This window comes from Balaenoptera physalus, assembly GCF_965194825.1.
Source record: "Balaenoptera physalus genome assembly, chromosome: X".
In the NCBI taxonomy this organism is placed as follows: Eukaryota; Metazoa; Chordata; class Mammalia; order Artiodactyla; family Balaenopteridae; genus Balaenoptera; species Balaenoptera physalus.
In genome coordinates, this window is record NC_138903.1 from 134,153,259 (window position 1) to 134,173,793 (window position 20,535).

Sequence of the window (20,535 nt, forward strand, 5' to 3'; positions counted from 1 at the left end):
ATGTATGAAAGTCTAAGCAATGAGTATTTCAAAGGAGTGTCAGGTTTAATGGGTGGCATTAAATATTTTGTTCTATAATATTTTAAAACAAATTTATAATCCACATTTATTTGCATAACATTTATAATTTTTAAAAGATCCTGCCCATTGGAGACAAGGCTGAATTATGAAGTTTTAAAAAACTCAAAACCCTCCAGACTTTGTCTTCTTACCCAACCTTGTATGTTTTCCTCAACTTACCAAAAGTGTGTCTCCAACTTCTCCATAAAGTAAAGGTCCCAGGATTCCTGATTCATACTGAATAGCTTCACGAGTCTTAAATGTTTCATCTGTGTAAGCTATAAATCGGACTTTTTTGTACTTCCTACCAATCCGCTGAGGACCATTGTTCAAATACAGACTTTTATAACTCCTGTGTGAGACACAAAAAGATGAGAGGTTGGAATGGAGAATTCTAGGTAAAGGACAGGTTGCTAAAATCCAACTCTAAAATAGCTCATATGATTTAATCAAGGAAAGGAGTGAGAAAAATATAAGCATTTCTGATGTTTAGCTATGTTAATTTACCAAACATATTAATGCCCTTGCCATTTGATTCTATACCTGTACCTCACCTTAAACATGGCTTAAGAATTTGTTGTTCTGAATAACTGGGAAGAATTTTTTTTTTTTTTTTAAAGTAATTGATTTTTTTTTTTAATTTTTTTTTTTAATGATATTCTTGTCTGCTTACATTCTTTTTATGTATGTATGTATGTATGTATGTATGGCTGTGTTGGGTCTTCGTATCTGTGCGAGGGCTTTCCCTAGTTGTGGCAAGCGGGGGCCACTCCTCATCGCGGTGCGTGGGCCTCTCACCATCGCGGCCTCTCGATGCCGCGCACAGGCTCCAGACGCACAGGCTCAGCAACTGTGGCTCACGGGCCGAGCTGCTCCGCGGCATGTGGGATCTTCCCAGACCAGGGCTCGAACCAGAGTCCTCTGCATTGGAAGGCAGACTCTCAACCACTGCACCACCAGGAAAGCCCTGGGAAGAATTTTTGATTACGGGGAAGAGATAGCGCCAAGGGTCAAAAGGTACTTGCCTGTCACTGGAGGTAAGGACTGAGGGGGCATAGTCCCAGTCTTCCTCTTCAGCAGCGATGTAGTGGACCCAGGTTTTAGGATGCTTCTTCGCAACTGAGCGGATTTGGATAAAGGGAGGAGCGCTGTCACCGTCAAATCTGACCACGTCCATGTCAGAGTCATAAAGATCATCATAATCTTCTTCTTCATTACTTTTCTTCCACATGTGGGGTTCTTCTGGGCAGCTATCTACTGTGACATAAGCTTCCATACCATCTGGAGTCAGACAAACGAATGTCAGGTTCCAATGAGATTTTCTTGCCTTAACTCTTATGACTTTGTTCTTTCTTGTTAGGCCTTCAAGGCCTTCTCTTAAGTATTCCCTTCTCCACACCAATATCCTTTCTTGCAATTGTCCTATATGTATTACCTTCCCCATATCTGGTACTTTCTGGTTTCTTCCTGTGGTCTTTGCACTCACCATTTCCCTTCTGCCTGATTCTCCTCCAATATATGTTTTACCCCTTTTTCAAGACTCACTCATTTGCTCACAATATCCATTTGTATTTGCTATATAATGCTCCGGGCATCACTACTGATATCCTGGAGCCCTTATGATTACAACCTAGACAGTGCACTTTTTTCCTTTTCCCTAAATTTCTCATAAAACATCTCTTCAGCTATGACCCCAAATCCCTCTGTCCATAGTACTGAAGCCTATTTAATGTGATCAGGCTGGGAAAACAATGATATGCTGTCCTCCTCACTCCTGCCACCTCATTTTCCCCTCCCTATATCACAGATAGATTCACCAGTACATTCACAAGTACTAATAATAATCAAGCCCTCTTATACTCAAGGTGAAATATTTGCTCTGAAAACTGGCAACTAGGGAATCTCAGTTGAGGTCTAACATAATCCTATACTGGACAGTGGACAGTAAATTCCATTAAAAGAAGAGCTGGATATTTATAATACTCATTTTTAAGATCCACAGATATTACCATGTTGGTGGGAAGAGATATGACAAAACAGTAGAAACTGGCCAAGGTCCATCAGGAGTGTCTGAGCAGTAAGGAAAGTTATTGGTGAGATCTCCAAAGAAGCCTGGCGATGGTTCCTCACAAGAAATGTGTGGCCTTCGAGGAAAACTGAGTGCACTTCAGGGGTGGTGCCCATCCCAATCACATGCCAATAGACTGATTTCTTATGACATCCAATCAGACCTGTAAAGTAAGAATAACACGGCTATAATCAAGAAGTAGAGAATTTGAAATGGAAAACACTTTCTAGGGTAGGATGAACAAATTGTCCTTACAAATTTTATTATCTTGACTTGGAACCAAAATTTCCAAGGACACTGGGGTACTGTCAAACTAACAGCTCTTGCCAAAGTCATCAATGACTATCATGCTGCTAAATCCAATGGGTATTTTTCAGTCTTCACCTGCATCCGTTGACCATTCATTTCTTCTTGAAATTCTCTTCTCCCCTGGCCTCTGTTTCAACAGTTTTGTTCCCCTAAGGCTTAGACTGCTCCTTCTTCTGTCTCATTTTGTGACTGCTCCTTCTTTACCCATCCATTAAATGATGGATCACCCCAGGGCTCATCCCTAGGCCTTATTCTCTTGTTAATCAAATTTTCTCCCTGAATAATATCATTCATTCTCATGGTATTAACTCCAGACTGATACAGACTGATACCTTCTCAATATCTTCACCTGGATATCTCATAAAACCCACAGGTACAAAACCAAATTTTCAATCTTTATCACCTCATCTTATTCCAGACTTCTTCATTTCAGTGAATGGTACCATCCTGAAGTCAATTATGCAAGTGAGAGCTATTCTTGTCCCCACTCTCACTTCTCACATCCAATCTAACACCAATGATGGCAATATAATTAATAACAGTAACATTTACTGAGCACCTGTGTAACATCAAGCACTATCCAAAGTATTTTACAAGTTTTAACTCCCAATAACCCAATGAGTGTAGAAACTATAGCTATCATCCCTCACTTAGAGGAGAGGAAACTGGTGCCCAGAGAGGTTAATTAACCTGATATGTGAGAGCAGGGACTTGTATGTTTTGAAAGTTAATTTCTTTTCTAATTCTGAAATCATGCATATTAATTATAGAATTCTTGAAAAATATAGAAAAGAGTTAAGAAAATATCCTTCCTCGTCCTTCATTATTTTCTTGGGTGTCTGAATTTTCCAACTTCCAACTTCCTCTTTCTTGGTTTACTCTCTAGTTTTATTGTAGCACATATTCAGTGGCTTCTAAGGGCTACCATTTCTGAAAATGTCTTTATTCTTCCCCCAAAGTTAAGTTATAGTTTGGCTATGAATTCCAGGTTGAAAATAACTTTTCCTTTAGAGCTTTTAAGGTATTGGTCCATTATATTGCCAGTCTAATTCTCATGCCTTTGTATGTGACGTGTTTCTCCCAGGGGAAGCTTTTATATCTTCTCTTTGTTCTTTGAAATTGCACAAACCTAATTTTGTGTGGGGATATTTTTTTATTTATCCTGCTGGGAAATTTTTATATAAAGACTCAACTCTTTTCTTTTTTTTAACACTTTATTCTATCATTTCTTTGATTTTTAAAAATCTCTTTTTCTTTTGCTTTCTGGGAGATTTGCTCTCTCAATCTCTTTTTGTTTTGCTTTCTGGGAGATTTGCTTTGTACCACTTTCTATTAAGTTTGTATTTTGACAATCATATTCCTAATTTTGTGAGCATATTCTTGTTTTGATTGTTTCTTTTTCATATAATCCTTTTATTACTTTTTTTACTTACTAGAAAGCTGTTTATTATTTTTATTATAAAAGGATGTAACTCAGGAACATCCAGATGGAAGAGATGATAAGGCAAGGCATACTACTTTTCTTTATCTTTGCATATTCTCTTCGTGTTTCAGGCTTTCCTTAAATATCTGTTCATCCTTGGATGCCCATTTACATTTAAGCAAAAGAAACCTTAATTTTTAGATAACTGAGGATAAGTGGAGAAGAGAGCTCTGGTGGTGAATGCAGAAGATCTTGAGGATTCTTGAGCAGGCTGTACATACCTGGCAGAGACCTGTTTATATAGCCATTGATTGTGTGCATTGCAGATGCAGGATCCACAGCCTGTGTCAAGGACTCATTTTTTCCTGAGTGCCAACTTTTCCCTGTTGAGAGAGGATGCGAATAGAGGGCCAGCTAAGTGTCTGTCTCATGTCAGCACAGTAGGCACAGATGACGTGCCCTCAAAGTCAGTAAGACAAAGGGAGAAGACAGTTACCAAAAGGCAGATATTTCTTGCTCAAAGTAATGATCTCTCCCTATACTTATCCATGACAGTACTTGGAAAGGAATAATGACAGATATTGGTTAATTTGCACCATGATGATTTCATTCTATTCATTAGCTGACTTATTTAAAAGGAAGCACATGAAAAGCATCCTAGGAAAAGGCTGTCGGTACCTGTCCCTGTCCTAACTGCTTCATCCAGTTTGTAATAATGAAAGCCCAAGAACCCGAAAGCTTTCCAACCTCGTCTCTGAAATTGACAAGAGTGAAAGCACTATAAATATTATTATTAGCAGCTCCCTGAGGTTGCCCTTTTGTGCAAAGGACTGAAACTTTCTGAGGCACCCAGCCTTTGGGGAACTCTCATAAGTTCATTTATCCCTTGATCCACTCATTTGTTCATTCAGTTAAACATATTTACTGAACACTACTGAGCGCTAGGCACTGATGACAAAGAAGACACAGCCTCTACCTTCTAGGCGCTTACAATTTAGCTCGAATAGACAGAGAAGCAGACAATTATAATACAGACTGAAGAGTGCTGTAAGAGAGATAAGAACAGGATATTATGGGAGCAGAGAGGAGAAGGAACCTCACTTTGCCTGAAGAGGAAGGAATACGAGGTCAAAGAAGACAAATATTAAATAAAGCCGGCAATGATGATTTAGTGTCATAAGGAGGAAGCTCAAGGTGCTGTGGAAATATGTAAAGAGGCATCTAACCTAGACCAGAAGGAGGAGAAACTTGGTGTGAAGCTGGAGACAGGCTTTCCAGGCAGAAGAAACAGCATAAGCAAAGGTCCGGATGCAAGAAAAAGCATGGCACGTTTTGGGTGTTACACAAAATGTGTTCAGCGTGGCTGCAACTTGAACGGTGATGGACGGTGAGGCAGGAAGAGGAGCACAATGGGGTAGGCAGGTCGTCAAAGACTAGGTCACGTATCAGCGTGTTAAGAAGTTTACATTTTGCCTTGATGTAAAATTGAAGGATTTTAAGCGCTGGGGTGACAAGATCAGATTCGCATTTCAGTAAGCTCCCTTTGGCTGCTATAGTAATAATGAAGTGTCAGGGGGCACAAAAAGACAAGGAGACTAGTCAGGTGAGAGATGATGGGGGGTCTCACTTCAGAAGGTGATCATGATGGTGACGAGGAAGAAATCACCCGCTTAATCCTTACAACCATCCTATGAAAAAGTACTTATTATTTCACTTTTCAACTGGATAAAACTGAGACACAGAGGGGTTAAGTAACTTGCCAAAGTTACTTAAAAGTAAGAGATGAAGATAAGAAAAAGTATACTCATAGAAACATAGAACACAAGGGGGGTTGCCAGGGTCTGGGGAAATGGGGAAAAGGTTGGTCAAATGGTACAAGCTTTCAGTTTTAAGATGAACAGGTTCTGGGGATCTAATGTGCAGCGTGATGACTATAGTTAATCCTACTACATTGAACACTGGAAATATGCTAAGGGAGTAGATTTCAGGTGCTCTCCCCACACACAAGAAATGGTAACTCTGCGAGGAGATATGCTAGTTTGACTGTAGCAATCATTTCTCTATCTATTTATCTAAAATCATCATGTTGTACACCTTAAATATATATGATTTTTAGTAAAAATTTCTTTAAAAGGTAACAGGGGGCATTTAGAAAGTAAAGCAATAAGTCACTTCAAAAAGGGCTTGTGGGACCAAAACCAGGAGCTCTTAAATGCTGTGACCAAAGATTGAAATTCTCCAAAGGATGTGATAGTCACTCAACTGGGCTGTGTTTTCCTGAGGAGATAGAAGCCTCAGCCACTCGTATCCATGACTGGCGATGTGGGAAAGTAAATAAATGTCTCCCAAGTTTAACCGAAACTAACAAAGAAGCAAACAAAACAAAATTACATACATGAAACGTCGTCGGGGTCAGAGGCCTTGCCCGTAGCCCTTCAGACCAGAGCTCCTGGTGCAAAATGGCTGCCCCGACACGGCAGCTCCACCGCTGGGAGCAGAAGCTGCCCACGACACTCAAGGCCAGCCGGCGGCAGCAGGCCGTGTGCAGAGACGCTGCGCGCGCACTGCCGTCTGCGGCTGCGCCTGCGGGAGAGCTCCGCCCCTTCCCCCGTCCCTGTAAAGCAGCCCCGCCCACGGCCTGTCGGAAGGGCGTTTGCTCTAGAGCGCAAGCTCGCACGTCTCTGTTCTTTGCTCAAAGAATAAAACTTTCCTTTGCTTCAAACCGAAAAAAAAAAGAGAAAGTAAAGCAAAAAGTCTTTGTTGATGGATTTAATAAGAGGGACTAGGTTACCCAGCTCCTCTATCTTCTTACTTCATAGCTGCCAGTGGAACTCAGCTTGCATTTTTTCCTTGGAATTCATTTTCATCCCCGTCTGCATCATTCCTGAATGATAACGTAGTTTATGATCTTTCTGTAATCACTTCCTCTGGACATTAACAGCCCTCATGCTTAAGTACCACATTAAGTTAATATATTTCCTTTCTTTAAGGAGACCAAAATTCAGACTGCAGCTCACTAACCTTCATCAAATACAGCAAAAAGTAGTACAAATTCGTGCAAGGTCTGTGTCCTTTCTTCGGTCAGACTCCCTGAAAAATAAGTGAGAGCATTTATCTTCTATTGAAAATCCTCTCATAGGAAAATGACCCTAGGAGGATACATTACTTCATCAACTGCTTTGTCTCTTGGTCTCCTATTAACGTTACCATAACATTATTTCCTTGGTGTCACATCTCCTATGCCAGTAATTCTAAAATTATTCGGGGTAAAGGACTTTTTTAAAAATTTCAGATTTGTTGCAGACCATTACTTTTATAAAATACACTAAAAATTAATTACTAAAAAAGAAATTAAAAAGACATACAAACTACAAGTCCATATAACCATATTTCATATATATGTATATATTCAGAACAAACATAAAACAGAAAAAGAAAAATTACAAAAATCATACACACTGTTCATGGAAATGTGCATATAGGTAATTAATATAGAAAATTTCTATTACACTTTTAACTTTTTCTTACTTCTGCAATTGTAAATTAAAAGTTACGAACAAAATAACTACTGTCTATATTAAACACCTATACTCACACTTTAAATGAACACCATGTATATCAATATTTAAAGTTATCAATGTTACAAATGAGCTTGCTTCATGCTTTAACTGTTGAATTTGTTAGTTGTCTTTCTTAGCATTATACTTTTTCACTTGATTGGGAAGTTTTCTTTGCAGGTTTATTTTGAGTAGGAAGATTTTTGTTTATAATGTTCTTTCCTCTCTCGTACTCTTTTATTTTTAATTAATTAATTTATTTATTTTTGCCTGCATTGGGTCTTCATTGATGTGCACTGGCTTTCTCTAGTTGCAGCGAGCAGGGGCTACTCTTCATTGCAGTGCACGGGCTTCTCATTGTGGTGGCTTCTCTTGTTGCGGAGCATGGGCTCTAGGCATGTGGGCTTCAGTAGTTGTGGCACACAGACTCAGTAGTTGTGGCTCGTGGGCTCTAGAGTGCAGGCTCAGTAGTTGTGGCGCATGGGCTTAGCTGCTCCGCGGCATGTGGGATCTTCCCGGACCAGGGCTCGAACCCGTGTCTCCTGCATTGGCAGGCAGATTCTTAACCACTGTACCACCAGGGAAGTCCTCTCTTGTACACTTAATGCTTGGAAAGTAAAAGTTAAATTGGACGAAGAAACTAACTCACCCATACAAATTTAAAATACAGGTAAAGCTGTCTGAAAAGATTTTAATTCTTTTTATTATATTTTTTAAATTATCAAGTAGTGAAATTGGTCTTTCAGTAGGTGAATGGATAAATAAACTGGTCCATTCAGACAACAGAATATTATTCAGCACTAAAAAGAAAGAAGCTATCAAGCCATGAAAAACATGGAGGAGCCTTAAATGCATGTTACTAAGTGGAAGAAGCCAATATGAAAAGGCTACATACTATTTGACATTCTGGAAAAGGCAAAACTATGGAGACAATTTAAAGAACAGTGGTTGCCGGAGGGTAGGAGAGGGAAGGATGAATAGACAGGGCACAGAGGATTTTTAGGGCAGTGATATGATACTATATATGACATATATATCGTACTATATGATATATGATACTATATGGCATATATGATACTGTATGATACTAATATAATGGACACGTCATTATACATATAATCCAACTCCACAACACAGTGATTCTATATTTCTATACAAGAGATCACCACAATAAGTCTAGTTGTCATCTGTCACCCTACAAAGTTATTACAGTGTTATTGACTATATTCCCCATGCTGTACATTTCATCCCTGTGACTCATTTATTTTGTAACTGGAGGTTTGTACCTCTTAGTCTCCCTCATCTATTTCACTCATCCCTCCACCTCTCTCCCCTCTGGTAACCACCTGTTTGTTCTCTTTATCTATGAATTTGTTTCTGTTTTGTTATTATTATTTTTTGGCCGTGCTGTGCAGCATGTGGGATCTTAATTCCCCAACCCGGGACTGAACCCGTGCCCCCTGCATTGGGAGCATGGATTCTTAACCACTGGACCACCAGGGAAGTCCCTCATTTATTTTGGTTTTTAGATTCCACATATAAGTGAAATCATACAGTATCTTCTTTCTCCCTCTGACTTATTTCACTTAGGATAATGCCCTCTGGTCCATCCACGTTGTCACAAATGGCAAGATTTCATTCTTTTTCATGGCTGAGTAATATTCCCCACATCTTCTTTATCCATTCATCTGTTGATGGACACTTAGGTTGCTTCCATAACTTGGCTGTTGTAAATAGTGCTGCAATGAACATTGGGGTACATACATCTTTTCGAATTAGAGCTTTCATTTTCTTCTGAAAGATACCCAGAAGTGGAATTGCTGGATCGTATGGTAGCTCTATTTTTAATTTTTTGAGAACCCTCCATACTGTTTTCCATAATGACTGCGCCAATTTACATTCCCACCAACAGTGCACAAGGGTTCCCTTTTCTCCACATCCTTGCCAACACTTGTTATTTGTGGCCTTTTTGATAATAGCCATTCTGATATGTGTGAGGTGATAGCTCAAGGTTTTGATTTGTATTTCCCTGATGATTAGCGATGTTGAGCATCTTTTCATTTGTTCATTCATTTGGCACTATGTTGTGCACTTAGAACTATAATAGTGTTGTAGGTCAATTATACTTCAATAAATGTTTTTTTCACTTTTTTTTTTTTTTGGCTGCACTGTGTGCTTGTGGGATCTTAGTTCCCTGACCAGGGATTGAACCCGTGCCCTCAGCAGTGAGAGTGAAGAGTCCTAACCACTGGACTGCCAGGGAATTCCTGGGAAAAAAATTTTTTTATAAAAGGTTTAATTTAAATTACTATGGTTTTTAGAATAAGAACTTATAAACATGTATAAATGCTTGCTTTTCTCAGATTTTTATGTTTTTGGGTTACAGATGACAAACTAACCTCCTGAAGTGGTCTATACGCCATTGATCACACACTTGGATGTATTTACCTTCATGGAGGTTTCAAGGCACCTAACACAAAATTATAAAAGGCACTACTGAGACGGCCCATAGGCTATCTGAAGTAGAAAGTAGAAGAAGAGAAGAGAGACCTAATTCCAGAACTTGGCTTTTCTTGAACATTAGAGTGCATTCTGGCTACAAAGGATGGGCATCTGTTCTTCTCGTAGACTACATTATTCTCCTTTCCATGGCATGATGCTAGGGAAAAGAAACCTCTTTCAGATGTTTGTACTTCCCTGCTTATTTCATCTCAATCCTACTCTTTCTTATACTTACCTTCTCTACAAACCAGCAGGGCTCCAATGAGGCCTGAATTCACGTCTTTCACCAGGTCCACATGAGAAAGATATGAGTAGGTGAGACATGGTGGGTCAGAGGCCGTTGGACCATTTTCTTTCAGGACCTGCCAGACGTAGGTATGACTTTTACCAGGAATGACTTTATCATCTTCCTTCTCCCTTTGGCTGGTTTTATCCTCATATTCAGCACCTAAATCAAGGAGGGATAAAATTGTCCTTTCTATGCCATTGCCCACTCAAGGAAACATCAAGTTTATTGTCACCAGTAGACTCTACACAAGAAACAGTGTTTCTGAATCTTAATTTGGAATACTAACAAGTAGCAGCTATACATGGGGAGAAGCCTTATATATTGCAGAGGAGTTCTTGACCACTAATGCAAACATGAGCGGTTGAGTGGTCCTCTGAGACCTCCAGATTGTAACTATAATACTGCTTTCATTATTGCATCTTTTTACCTAATTCAAGTCAATTCAATTCAGTAGACATACATGGGTACGTACTTTTGTCCCAGACTCTTTACTAAGCACTGGTGAGGGTCAGGGAAGGGTGAGATGCAGAGATTTTTTTAAATGTTGCTTTTAACTTGGTTCTTCTCTGGCGGGTCAGACCATATCAGGGGCAGATGTTTTCTGGCTGTCCCATCCTTAGTGATGTTAAAATTGACCCCTGGATTATCCTGATACCTTTATTCTACACTGAGCACTATATATGTTCATTGTTAGTGAAGTGTCATTGCTTCTACGTCATTTCAGTGGACTGAAGTAGAAAATATTGAAACTCACTGACCATAACACTTATACTTCTATTGAACTATTTTTCTAGCAACTCACCTTAGCTTCTCGGATTCATAATGGTCTCTGGGACTCCAGAGCCTCCCAAGGCACTCAGGGTGCTCCTCATCTATATCCCATCGTACCTCACAGCAGCTATACATCTAATAGAGGGACCTCTCCAGCAGAGCTGTACAAGAGACCCCTGCACTGGCCCACTACGACGTCAGCCTCTTTGGTAAAGGGGTGCCCCTCCAGTGAGCACTAGGGACAATTGGCTTCATCCAGAAGCAACAGCAGACCAATACCTGTGCTTGGCAGATCCTGGGGGACATTTAGAAAAACGTGAGTTGTACCTCAGGTTGGCGAGTGTGGTTCAGGTGTCTGTGAGATTGTGGATTGGTATAAAATTCTGAATAGTGAATACATTTGGATAGGGAGGTAGGGGATCATGGCCGGGTAAAGAAGGGGCTTCAACTATATCTATAATGTTTAATTCCTTAAAATAAAGTAAGCAAACATGGCAAAATGTTAAGATTTGCCAAAGTGAGGTAATGGGTACATGTTTGTTTGCTCTATTATTTCCTGTACCTTTTTTTGTTTGAAATATTTCATTAGGAAAAGAATGCCCTTTTTCCTAATACTAAGGTTGGGGTTGGAGGGTTGATGAGAGGCCAAGAATGCGTGAAAACTATACCTGTCTTGGCAAGGCAGACGGTGAAAAATTGTAGGGTCAGTACATGGTGGATCCCAATGAGAATGAAGAATTGTAGGAGTGGGCAGTGAGAGAATGACAGCTGGAAAAATAGGAAGTGATGTTCAGAATGTTGAAAGCTTGAACCTGAGATTTTGGGTTCTGCTCAGGTTGCCAATAACAAGGTCTATCCTTCGGTGAAGACAAAATTGATTTGTCAAGACCAAGTGAAGTAGGCAGTGCCTCGGAAAAAGCACTGTGCACAGCCCTTAAAGTTTACATATCTACTAATGTCTCCATCAGAGTCTTACCTGAGCTTATATATCAGCCACCGCAAATATTCTAAGCAGAATGTGTTTTGTGTAATTTTTATCTTCTATTATATAAGGAAGAACACTGCTGGGACATTTGAGAGTTCAGAAAGTCTGCCTGTCTGCTTCCAGTGTCCTGGTTAGCCCTCTATTCAACCCCATGCTGCTGCTGGGTCAGCCTTGCCCCAGGTCTGGCCTAGGCCCCCAGAAGCTAGCCTGCTGAGACATGCCAAATTCCTGGGTGTCCAGCAGGAGTTGAGACCCACATTCTGACTCCCCATGCCAAGGATTTTTGTTGGTCTCAGTCCTGAAGGGCCACAGCTCAGTGACCCTGGGCATGACTACTCTACCACAGGACAAATGCTGTGCTTCAGAGGCTACTCCACTTCACTCTCTGGTGCCTTCAGCTATTTTTCCTTTGTATGTCTGCTCAGCAGCTTTGGGTTGGCACTTCTTAACTCGTATGCCCCCATGCTGTCTTTCACAGCTCCCTCAAAGTTTTGCAGCTCATGGCCAACCTCATCTCATTCCTACTCAGAGCCTCATTTTGTGGACCTACTTACAGCCTAGGTTGGTGTCTTAGAACGCCACTTGTCCAGAGAAGAAAGTAAAAGCCTTTCTCTAGTATTGGGTTTCCATTTTCAGCTCAAGACCAAACTTGAAATTTCCTCTGACAGACACTCCATGTGAACTAGCTATCTTGGCATACATCATATGGCCACGTCCAACAACAATATGGCAGGGAAATGTACTCCTGCCACTCTGGGGGAGGGGATGACTATTTGGTAAACTGAAATATAATTTACCAGAGTTGGTTTGGGAGATAAAAATGACAGGCTTGCAAAGCTATAGAGATATAAAGCAGATCAGACGTTGTCTGGGACTGAGAGTGGGAATGGGGCTTGAACTGCAAAGACAGAACTTCTTGACATGGATTGTGTTGATGGCTGCACAACTGTCTAAATTTAGTAAAAGTCATCAAACTACTTTACATGAGTGAATTTTGTGGTATGTAAATTATACCTCAACAAAGCTGTTTAAAGATGCTATAGGGAAACCATACACAAAAATTAATTTAAGATGGGTCACAGACATAAGTATGAAAGGGAAAATAAAACTTCTAGAGGAAAGCATAGAAGAAATTCTTCATGACTTTGGGATAGGCAAATGTCTTAAACAAGACACAAAGCTCTAACATAAAAGGAAAAAAATGTGATACCTTTTTTGTGCTTCATTAACTGTTGAACTTTCGTGCTTAATTAACTTTAAGAACTTCTGTTTACCAAAAAAGAAAATTATTAAGAGAGTAAAATTAAAAATTAAAATTCAAGCTACAAACTGGAAGAAGATATGCAAATATTTATATCTGTCAAAGGATTTGTATTCAGAATATATAAAGTACCTCTACAAATCAATAAGAAAAAGATAAACAACTCATTTTTTTTCAACAAGAAAACACTTAAACAGTTGATCAGATACTTTACAAAAGGATATCAGAAAGGTCAACAAGCATATGAAGTGATACTCAACATCGTCACGGATTTAACTTACATCCTGGGGCCCCCAGGCTAGTCTAAGAAGGCCAGGAGCCTGTGGATCATAACATATAAATACACAGGCTCATGCTAGGACCGTAAATCTCATGGGCATTAGGCCATTGACTTACTGTGTTGTTCCTGGGAAGAACCACTGTAGATGTATGTGTGAGAGATGATAGTCTATTTTCCCAGAACTCACCAGGCTTAGGGTGCAAAAGAGTCATCTCTACAGTCAGCTCCCAGCTACAGAATTGTGGGAACCCTGGTCTCTCTAAAATGCCCCTAGATTAGTTCTGGAAGCTTCCAAGTAGATAAGCCTCATGGAAACAGCCTGCCAGGCACCAGTCAGAACCTGGGATGACTTTTCCTCTATGGCACCTGCCCCCTCCTGTCTTTCACCTTCCCCCAGTCCAGGTCTGCCCTGACCTAACAAGTGCAACCTAGAAAACTAATGCTTTCCAATTTCAGGATGAGAAATTAGTCAACGCATAAGCATAGTTAGACCGTACAATACAGGGCATGTGCTCCAATCATTTCTTAATGATTTACTTGAATATTCTTGATCTGTATATGCCATAGTCTATCTGGGCAATATCACAGTCTGTTGTGGCTCTGCCTTCCCTCCCTTCCTGCACTGTGAAGGGTAAGGAGAAGCTAGGTGAAGTGGGGGCTGTGGCCAAACAGGTTGTTTGCTGTAATGAGGTCAGCTTGTGCTTCTGCTAGTTAGCCCTAATCACATATTTAGAAATTGGGGGAAGGGGAGGCAGAGGAGATATCTGGAAAGTCTGAATCTAAGGAAGGAGAAGAATTCTGTTTCATTTCTATACCATGGGCCTTGATCCTCCCTAGGAAGTTTTCTGGGCATAGGAAGGCAGATACAGTGGGATTTTTAACATCCGTGGCCTGGCTCCCCAAGGGAGAACAGGGGACAGGAACAAACTTTAGGGTTCAGACTAAAATGACAAGGTTCTTGACTTCATGAAATGGGCCTAGGTTTGAATCCCGAATCCACCATTCAGTAGCTGTATGCCCTTATACTCAATACTCCTCTGTCCCTAGGATGACAGGACAATGGGAGGGCATTTGACTCACCTTCAGAAGATTTCCAGTAGGAAACGCCAATAGCATGAAGACTAACAGGATGAGAAGCCATATTCTTGAGTGTAATGACCACTGTGTCATAAACCTCAGCCTGGATGGTAGGACCCAGCAGACCTGCAACAATGAGATGTCCCCCAAAGGTCATCTGGAGGGTGGCACTCCAGAAAACCTGTTATCACAAAAGTGATGGTCAAAGTCACAGGAGAGAAGCATGCCCCTATGGTTATTGATAAAAAGTAGTAGCTGAATGAATGAATACATAAACTGCTATAACCAGCTCAGCCTCAGAGTTGTTCTGAAGACAGATTTCTGGCAATTCATTCAATGCATTTATTCATTCAACTAATAGTTGAGTTCCTACTATATTCTAGAAACTGCCCTAGGCACTAGAGATGCAGTAGTTAACAAGATAGATCGTGGAGATCACATTCTAGAGACATTAACCATGTAAATAAAGAAAGAAGAAAATTGTAGGTTGTTATAAATGCTATAAATGATGATGGCGTGCTAGAAAATGATGAGGCAGGAAGTAGAGGACACTTTAAATATGGTAAACTAACATGTGGTTGAAGCAAAGTGAATGAGCAAGGGAATAGTAGAAAATAAGGTTATCGAGGCAGGCAGGGAACATAACATGTAGGACTTTGTAGGCTACAGCAGTTTGGATGAATTTGGAATTTAGAAGAAGCAGACTTGGGACTTGTTTTGGAGAAAGAGTGTAAAAAATATTAATAAACAGAAACATCAATTAAATAGAGTTGGGAGACCAGAAGGGGGCGCTCTCACGCCCTGTGACAATAGCAGAACCCAACGGGAAGAAGACTCCTCATCTTTCCCGGCAAGGACTCAGCCAATGGGCAGCATGGACTCTTTGTTTGCGCTATAGGCCTTCCAACTGCCTTTCCCCCTCTATAAACTGTGTTCCTCTCCCCTTGCTATTCAGGGACTTGTTTGTAGCTTGCCATGGTTGCAGATCCCAAATTGCAATTCTCTGCTGATCCTGAATAAACCCATCTTTTCTGGAGAAATATCTGGTAGTCTATTTATTTCAACAAGGTCAACAAGTCAACAAGACTTGCTCATGGGTTGGATATTGAAGATGGGGGGGAAAGAAGCGAGAGAGCCAGGAGCCAGGAATGACTCCTGTGATTTTGGTTTGTGCAAGTGGGTGGTAGTCAGGCCATGGCACAGAAAATTTAGAGGAAAATCAAGACTTCTGACTTATACACATACTAAGGATAAGATGCCTACAAATGGTTTTATTGAATGGGCTGGATTCAATGGGATGAAAATATGAAATAGGTTTATTTTTCATAGTTTTTAATTGTATGTGGAATTTCCCTTTGTTGCATTTTGAACAGTCCCACTTTTTTTCCAGTAACCTTCACATATTAAGAGTATCATTTTTAGGTACTAATAAGTCCAGTCTGGTCTAATACCAAACTTTTGATGTCACCTGCAATTTAAGGGTCCCTCCCTCCTCCAGTTCAGCTCTGAAACAGGCTCAGAAACCTGTAATGGGAAAAGGAAGTTTGGTTGGCAGCTTCACTGCTTTCTCATTTTACTGCCTCTGGACTTTCTAAAGTTGGAGCTAGTGGACAAAGGACAAGAGTGCAAAAAGAGACCTGCTGACAAGATCTTTCTTGGCTTTGGTACCTCCTGGATGTGGCACATGCCAAAATTCTGGGTCTTTCTTTCCTAGAGAACTTATATGAGTTCTTTAGAGACTCTCTCCCTCCCAATATGGGGACGTCCTACTCCACCTCCCCCTGGCATGGGATACGCCCTCTCCAGCTGTCACTTTATCTCTCCTCTCGGTTTCTGCTTCTGACAGTACAATCACATAGATCTTTTCTGTTGGGATCACCTAGCCCCGGCAGGAAGTCCTCTCAGGCAGGGTCTTCTTGCGGCAAGTCTTGTCCTATGAGCTTCCTGGTCTCACACCTAACAGTTGCAGTGCAGTTAGCTTCCGCTACAGCCCACTCTCCTTATTAAGCCATCAGGGGAAGCTCCCCAACACTCTGGCATTGAAAGTTTTTCCAGATAAAAATCAGGCACTAGTCAGTATCTTCCAAGCTCCAGAAGAACTATGTCAAGTTTTCTAAATGATTCTCCTGAAGCCTCCCTCACTGCAGCTTGGCATGAGGGAGAGGCCTCCCTCTCCCCATGGGAATATACAAAACACCAAAATGCTTTCAAAAGAAATCCTCAAGGGGACTTCCCTGGTGGCGCAGTGGTTAAGAATCCGCCTGCCAATGCAGGGGACATGGGTTCGAGCCCTGGTCCAAGAAGATCCCACAGGCCACGGAGCAACTAAGCCTGTGCACCACACTACTGAGCCTGCGCTCTAGAGCCCACGAGCCACAACTACTGAAGCCCACATACCTAAAGCCCATACTCTGCAACAAGAGAAGCCACCGCAATGAGAAGCCCGCGCCCTGCAACGAAGAGTAGCCCCTGCTCGAGGCAACTGGAGAAAGCCAGCACACAGCAACAAAGACACAAGGCAGCCAAAAAATAAATTAATTAATTAAATAAATTTTTTAAAAAAGAAATCTTCAAATCTAAACTCTTTCATAAGTTCCTAACCTTCTTTTATATAGGCTGGAGGTATATGATGGGCTAAAGGTTGCTGAACCAATTTTGGACCACTACCTGACCAAGTCCTGAATAGGTGGCCTGATGTCTCTCTTTAGAATTTGGGGGTACTTGTCACCTATAATTCTGAGCAATCATTCTAAGGTAGGAAATGTCTCATCTTGACATCTTGTTACATGCTTATTTGACACCTAAGTGGAGGTATCAAGCAAGCAGTCTGAACTTGGGACTTATTGGCATATATGATATTTTCAAGCCATGAGACTGGGTAAGATCAGCTAGGGATTGGAAGCAGAGAGGAAATAAAATGAACCCAGGTCCAAGATAAAGGGCACTCAAGCAGAGGAGGAGGCCCCAGTAAGAAGACTGAGACCATTCAGCCAGTGATTTCCCCGAGGGGTGGTAATAAGGGAAGCCTGGCCAAGAAAACTGCAGCCCCAAGACTGGGGAATCCTTGCAAGGAAATAAGATACCCAGTTTCATAACAATGAGTCAATATTGTTTGCATTACCCATCCATGGTGGCCTGGGCTTGGCAATGTTGAAATGCTGATCCATGAACTCTACAAACACAGTCTTTTTGTACATGACTGAGGTGTTGAATGGAAAAGATCTTGGCACTCTAGGAGAAAACCTGTGTGAAGAAAGGAAAAAGTCATTCATTTTGGTTGACCCTTCTTTGAACCCACTTTAAAAAACAGCTGTTGGGGGGCTTCCCTGGTGGCGCAGTGCTTGAGAATCTGCCTCCCAATGCAGGGGACACGGGTTCGAGCCCTGGTCTGGGAAGATCCCACATGCCACAGAGCAACTAAGCCCGTGAGCCACAACTACTGAGCCTGCGCGTCTGGAGCCTGTGCTCTGCAACAGGAGAGGCCGCGATGGTGAGAGGCCTGCGCACCGCGATGAAGAGTGGCCCCCGCTCGCTGCAACTAGAGAAAGCCCTCGCACAGAAACGAAGACCCAACACAGCCAAAATAAATAAATAACTTAATTAATTAATTAAAAACAAACAAACAAAAAACAGCTGAGGGACTTCCCTGGTGGTCCAGTAGTTAAGACTCCACGCTTCCAGTGCAGTGGGCTCAGGTTCGATCCCTGGTCGGGGAACTAAGATCCCGCATGCCGTGTGGTGTGGCCAAAAAAATAAAACATAATTTAAAAAACAGCTGGAAGTAATGCTTCCATCCCACTCTCCTCTACTGTTAACAAGGCAGATTGGAAGCTGTATATGAAGTCACAGAGAAAACTGCTGCCCCCAAAATTAGAGAGACAGACAGGTGAATGCAGAGAATCACAACTTACTAGAACAGAAACCTTCAAGCAGAAATGCCTGTGGGAACCAGTGCTGTAGTAGGAAAGTAAATAAATAAATTTTAAAAAATAATAAAAATAAAAAATAAAAAAATAAAAATATGCCAGAGCATTCTGTTCTTATGCCTGCCCTCATGAGAAATTATTTTACCAGAGCTTATCATTCTGGGATTTTAATCACAGCTTAATCTACCTGGAAGAAGGAAGATACCCAACATCATCCTGCTTCTCCTTCCACGTAGAGGAAAGGAAATACCCAACTCTAGCCATCCTGTGTCAAGGGGTGAGACTGAGAAGCAGTGGTGAAGTTCACAGTCCAGGGGCACAGGCTCACTAAAAGACTGAGACCTAATCATAGGGCTATAGAGTGCCTCCCCACACCTCACCACCACATTACTAAAGGCCTAATTTACCAAAGTTCCTTTTATTCAGTACATCATGTCCGTCATTCAACAAAAACTTACAAGGCACACTAAAAGGCATTAAAAAAGAACCCCACAGTTCATAGAAACTGAACAAGCAGCAGAACTAGAGTCAGATATGACAAGAATGTTGGAAGTATTAGACCAGAAATTAAAAAAAAAAACTATGACTAATATGTCAAATATTTTAATGTAAAAAGTAGACAACATGTAAGAACAGATGGATAATATAAGCAGAAAGATGGAAATTCTAAGAAAAATCAAGACGAAAAGGTAGAGATCAAAAACACTGTAATGGAAATGAAGAGTGCCTTTGATAGCTCCTTAGTAAACTGGATATTGTTAGGAAAAAATCTCTGAGTTTGAGCATATGACAACAGAAACTTCCAACACTGAAAAGGAGAGAGAAAGTTGCTCCTCAAGGGCTATAGATCATATCCTGAGTCATATCCTTGAGTTGTTTTGCAGATACTAAGACCCCCACCAGGTGGAAGAAGGTAAGGGCATGCTGACCACCAGCATGTAGACCCCAGACCACTGGAACCAGAAGGTTGATGATGTTGACTCCCTCCCGAAATACCACCTGGTTACCTCACCACCAACCAATCAGAAGAACGTCCATGAGCTGATCAGGTATCCCGCCACCCCCTCCCTCACCTTGCCTTTAAAAGCCCTTCCCCAGAAGCCATCGGGGTGTTCGGGTCTTTTGAGCATGAGCTGCCAGTTCTCCTTGCTTGGCCCCAGGTTGGGCGTCTTGCAATAAATGCTGCACTTTCTGCCACGGAAACTGCACCAAACAACCAAGTAAACTGAATGACTTAGCCAGTTGATGTTAGCCAGCCTCAGTCGTTGGCACCCCAATGCTGCCAAAATGGACATATAAATGGAGGAGCCATGATGGTGACTATGTACGGGCTCAACATCATGGACTCACCAAGGCTGACCTAGCTACTGCTGTTGTAAGCGTCCAGCTTGCCAGGAACGGAGACCAACGCTAAGGCCCTGATACGTCACCATTCTCAAGGAAACTATCCAGACACTTGGTGAGCCTCAGTAAGCTAAGCCCCAATAAACTTCCTGCACACATACATACACAAAAGAAAAAAAGCAATCCTTTTTTTTTTTTTTGAAATTTGTGTGCTTAAAAAGCTATAAAATCACCCAAGGAAACACAGAAGTTGTCACTACTTGCACAACGTTGGTTGGCAACATTCTTTTTCATCCGATCTGCTTTCAGATAATTCACCGACAGCTATAAATTTGTGGCAAAGCTGTCACCCGTGATTAGCAGAACCCCGCTCAGAACGACCGAAAACTTACAAGACCCCAAAACGGAGCTTCCCAGCGAAAGGGCAGGCGTGAGGCTGTCAGAGCGCTTGCGTGAGGCACACGGTGGCCCTCCGCCCACCAAAACCGCGGCTATGCTAAGGCGAAGCTGGTACCCAGCAGGGCGGAACCATCTGCTAGGTCCCCGAGTTTGTGCCCCTGGAGCTCTGATGAGGGGTGCGGCCCAGAGACGTAGGTTTGAACGGCTCTGGGGAAAAATAAAAGTGCATCGAATGGCAGACAGAGCAGACGCTGCTAGCGAGTTTCCGGGAGTCGCACTCAACA

The 20,535-nt window shown here is 41.6% G+C and overlaps 1 protein-coding gene across 1 annotated transcript in view; it reads right to left on the reverse strand.

Annotated features, from left to right (window-relative positions):
* Positions 1 to 20,535, reverse strand: part of F8 (coagulation factor VIII) — a 125,611-nt gene that overhangs the window by 92,858 nt on the left and 12,218 nt on the right. The window contains exons 2-9 of the mRNA XM_082447897.1: positions 17,704 to 17,825; positions 14,586 to 14,708; positions 10,155 to 10,367; positions 6,882 to 6,950; positions 4,142 to 4,243; positions 2,070 to 2,291; positions 1,086 to 1,341; positions 241 to 412 (exon numbers count right to left, since the gene is read on the reverse strand). Coding sequence (XP_082304023.1) covers positions 241 to 412; positions 1,086 to 1,341; positions 2,070 to 2,291; positions 4,142 to 4,243; positions 6,882 to 6,950; positions 10,155 to 10,367; positions 14,586 to 14,708; positions 17,704 to 17,825 — 1,279 coding nt within the window. The remainder of the gene's footprint in view (positions 1 to 240; positions 413 to 1,085; positions 1,342 to 2,069; positions 2,292 to 4,141; positions 4,244 to 6,881; positions 6,951 to 10,154; positions 10,368 to 14,585; positions 14,709 to 17,703; positions 17,826 to 20,535) is intronic.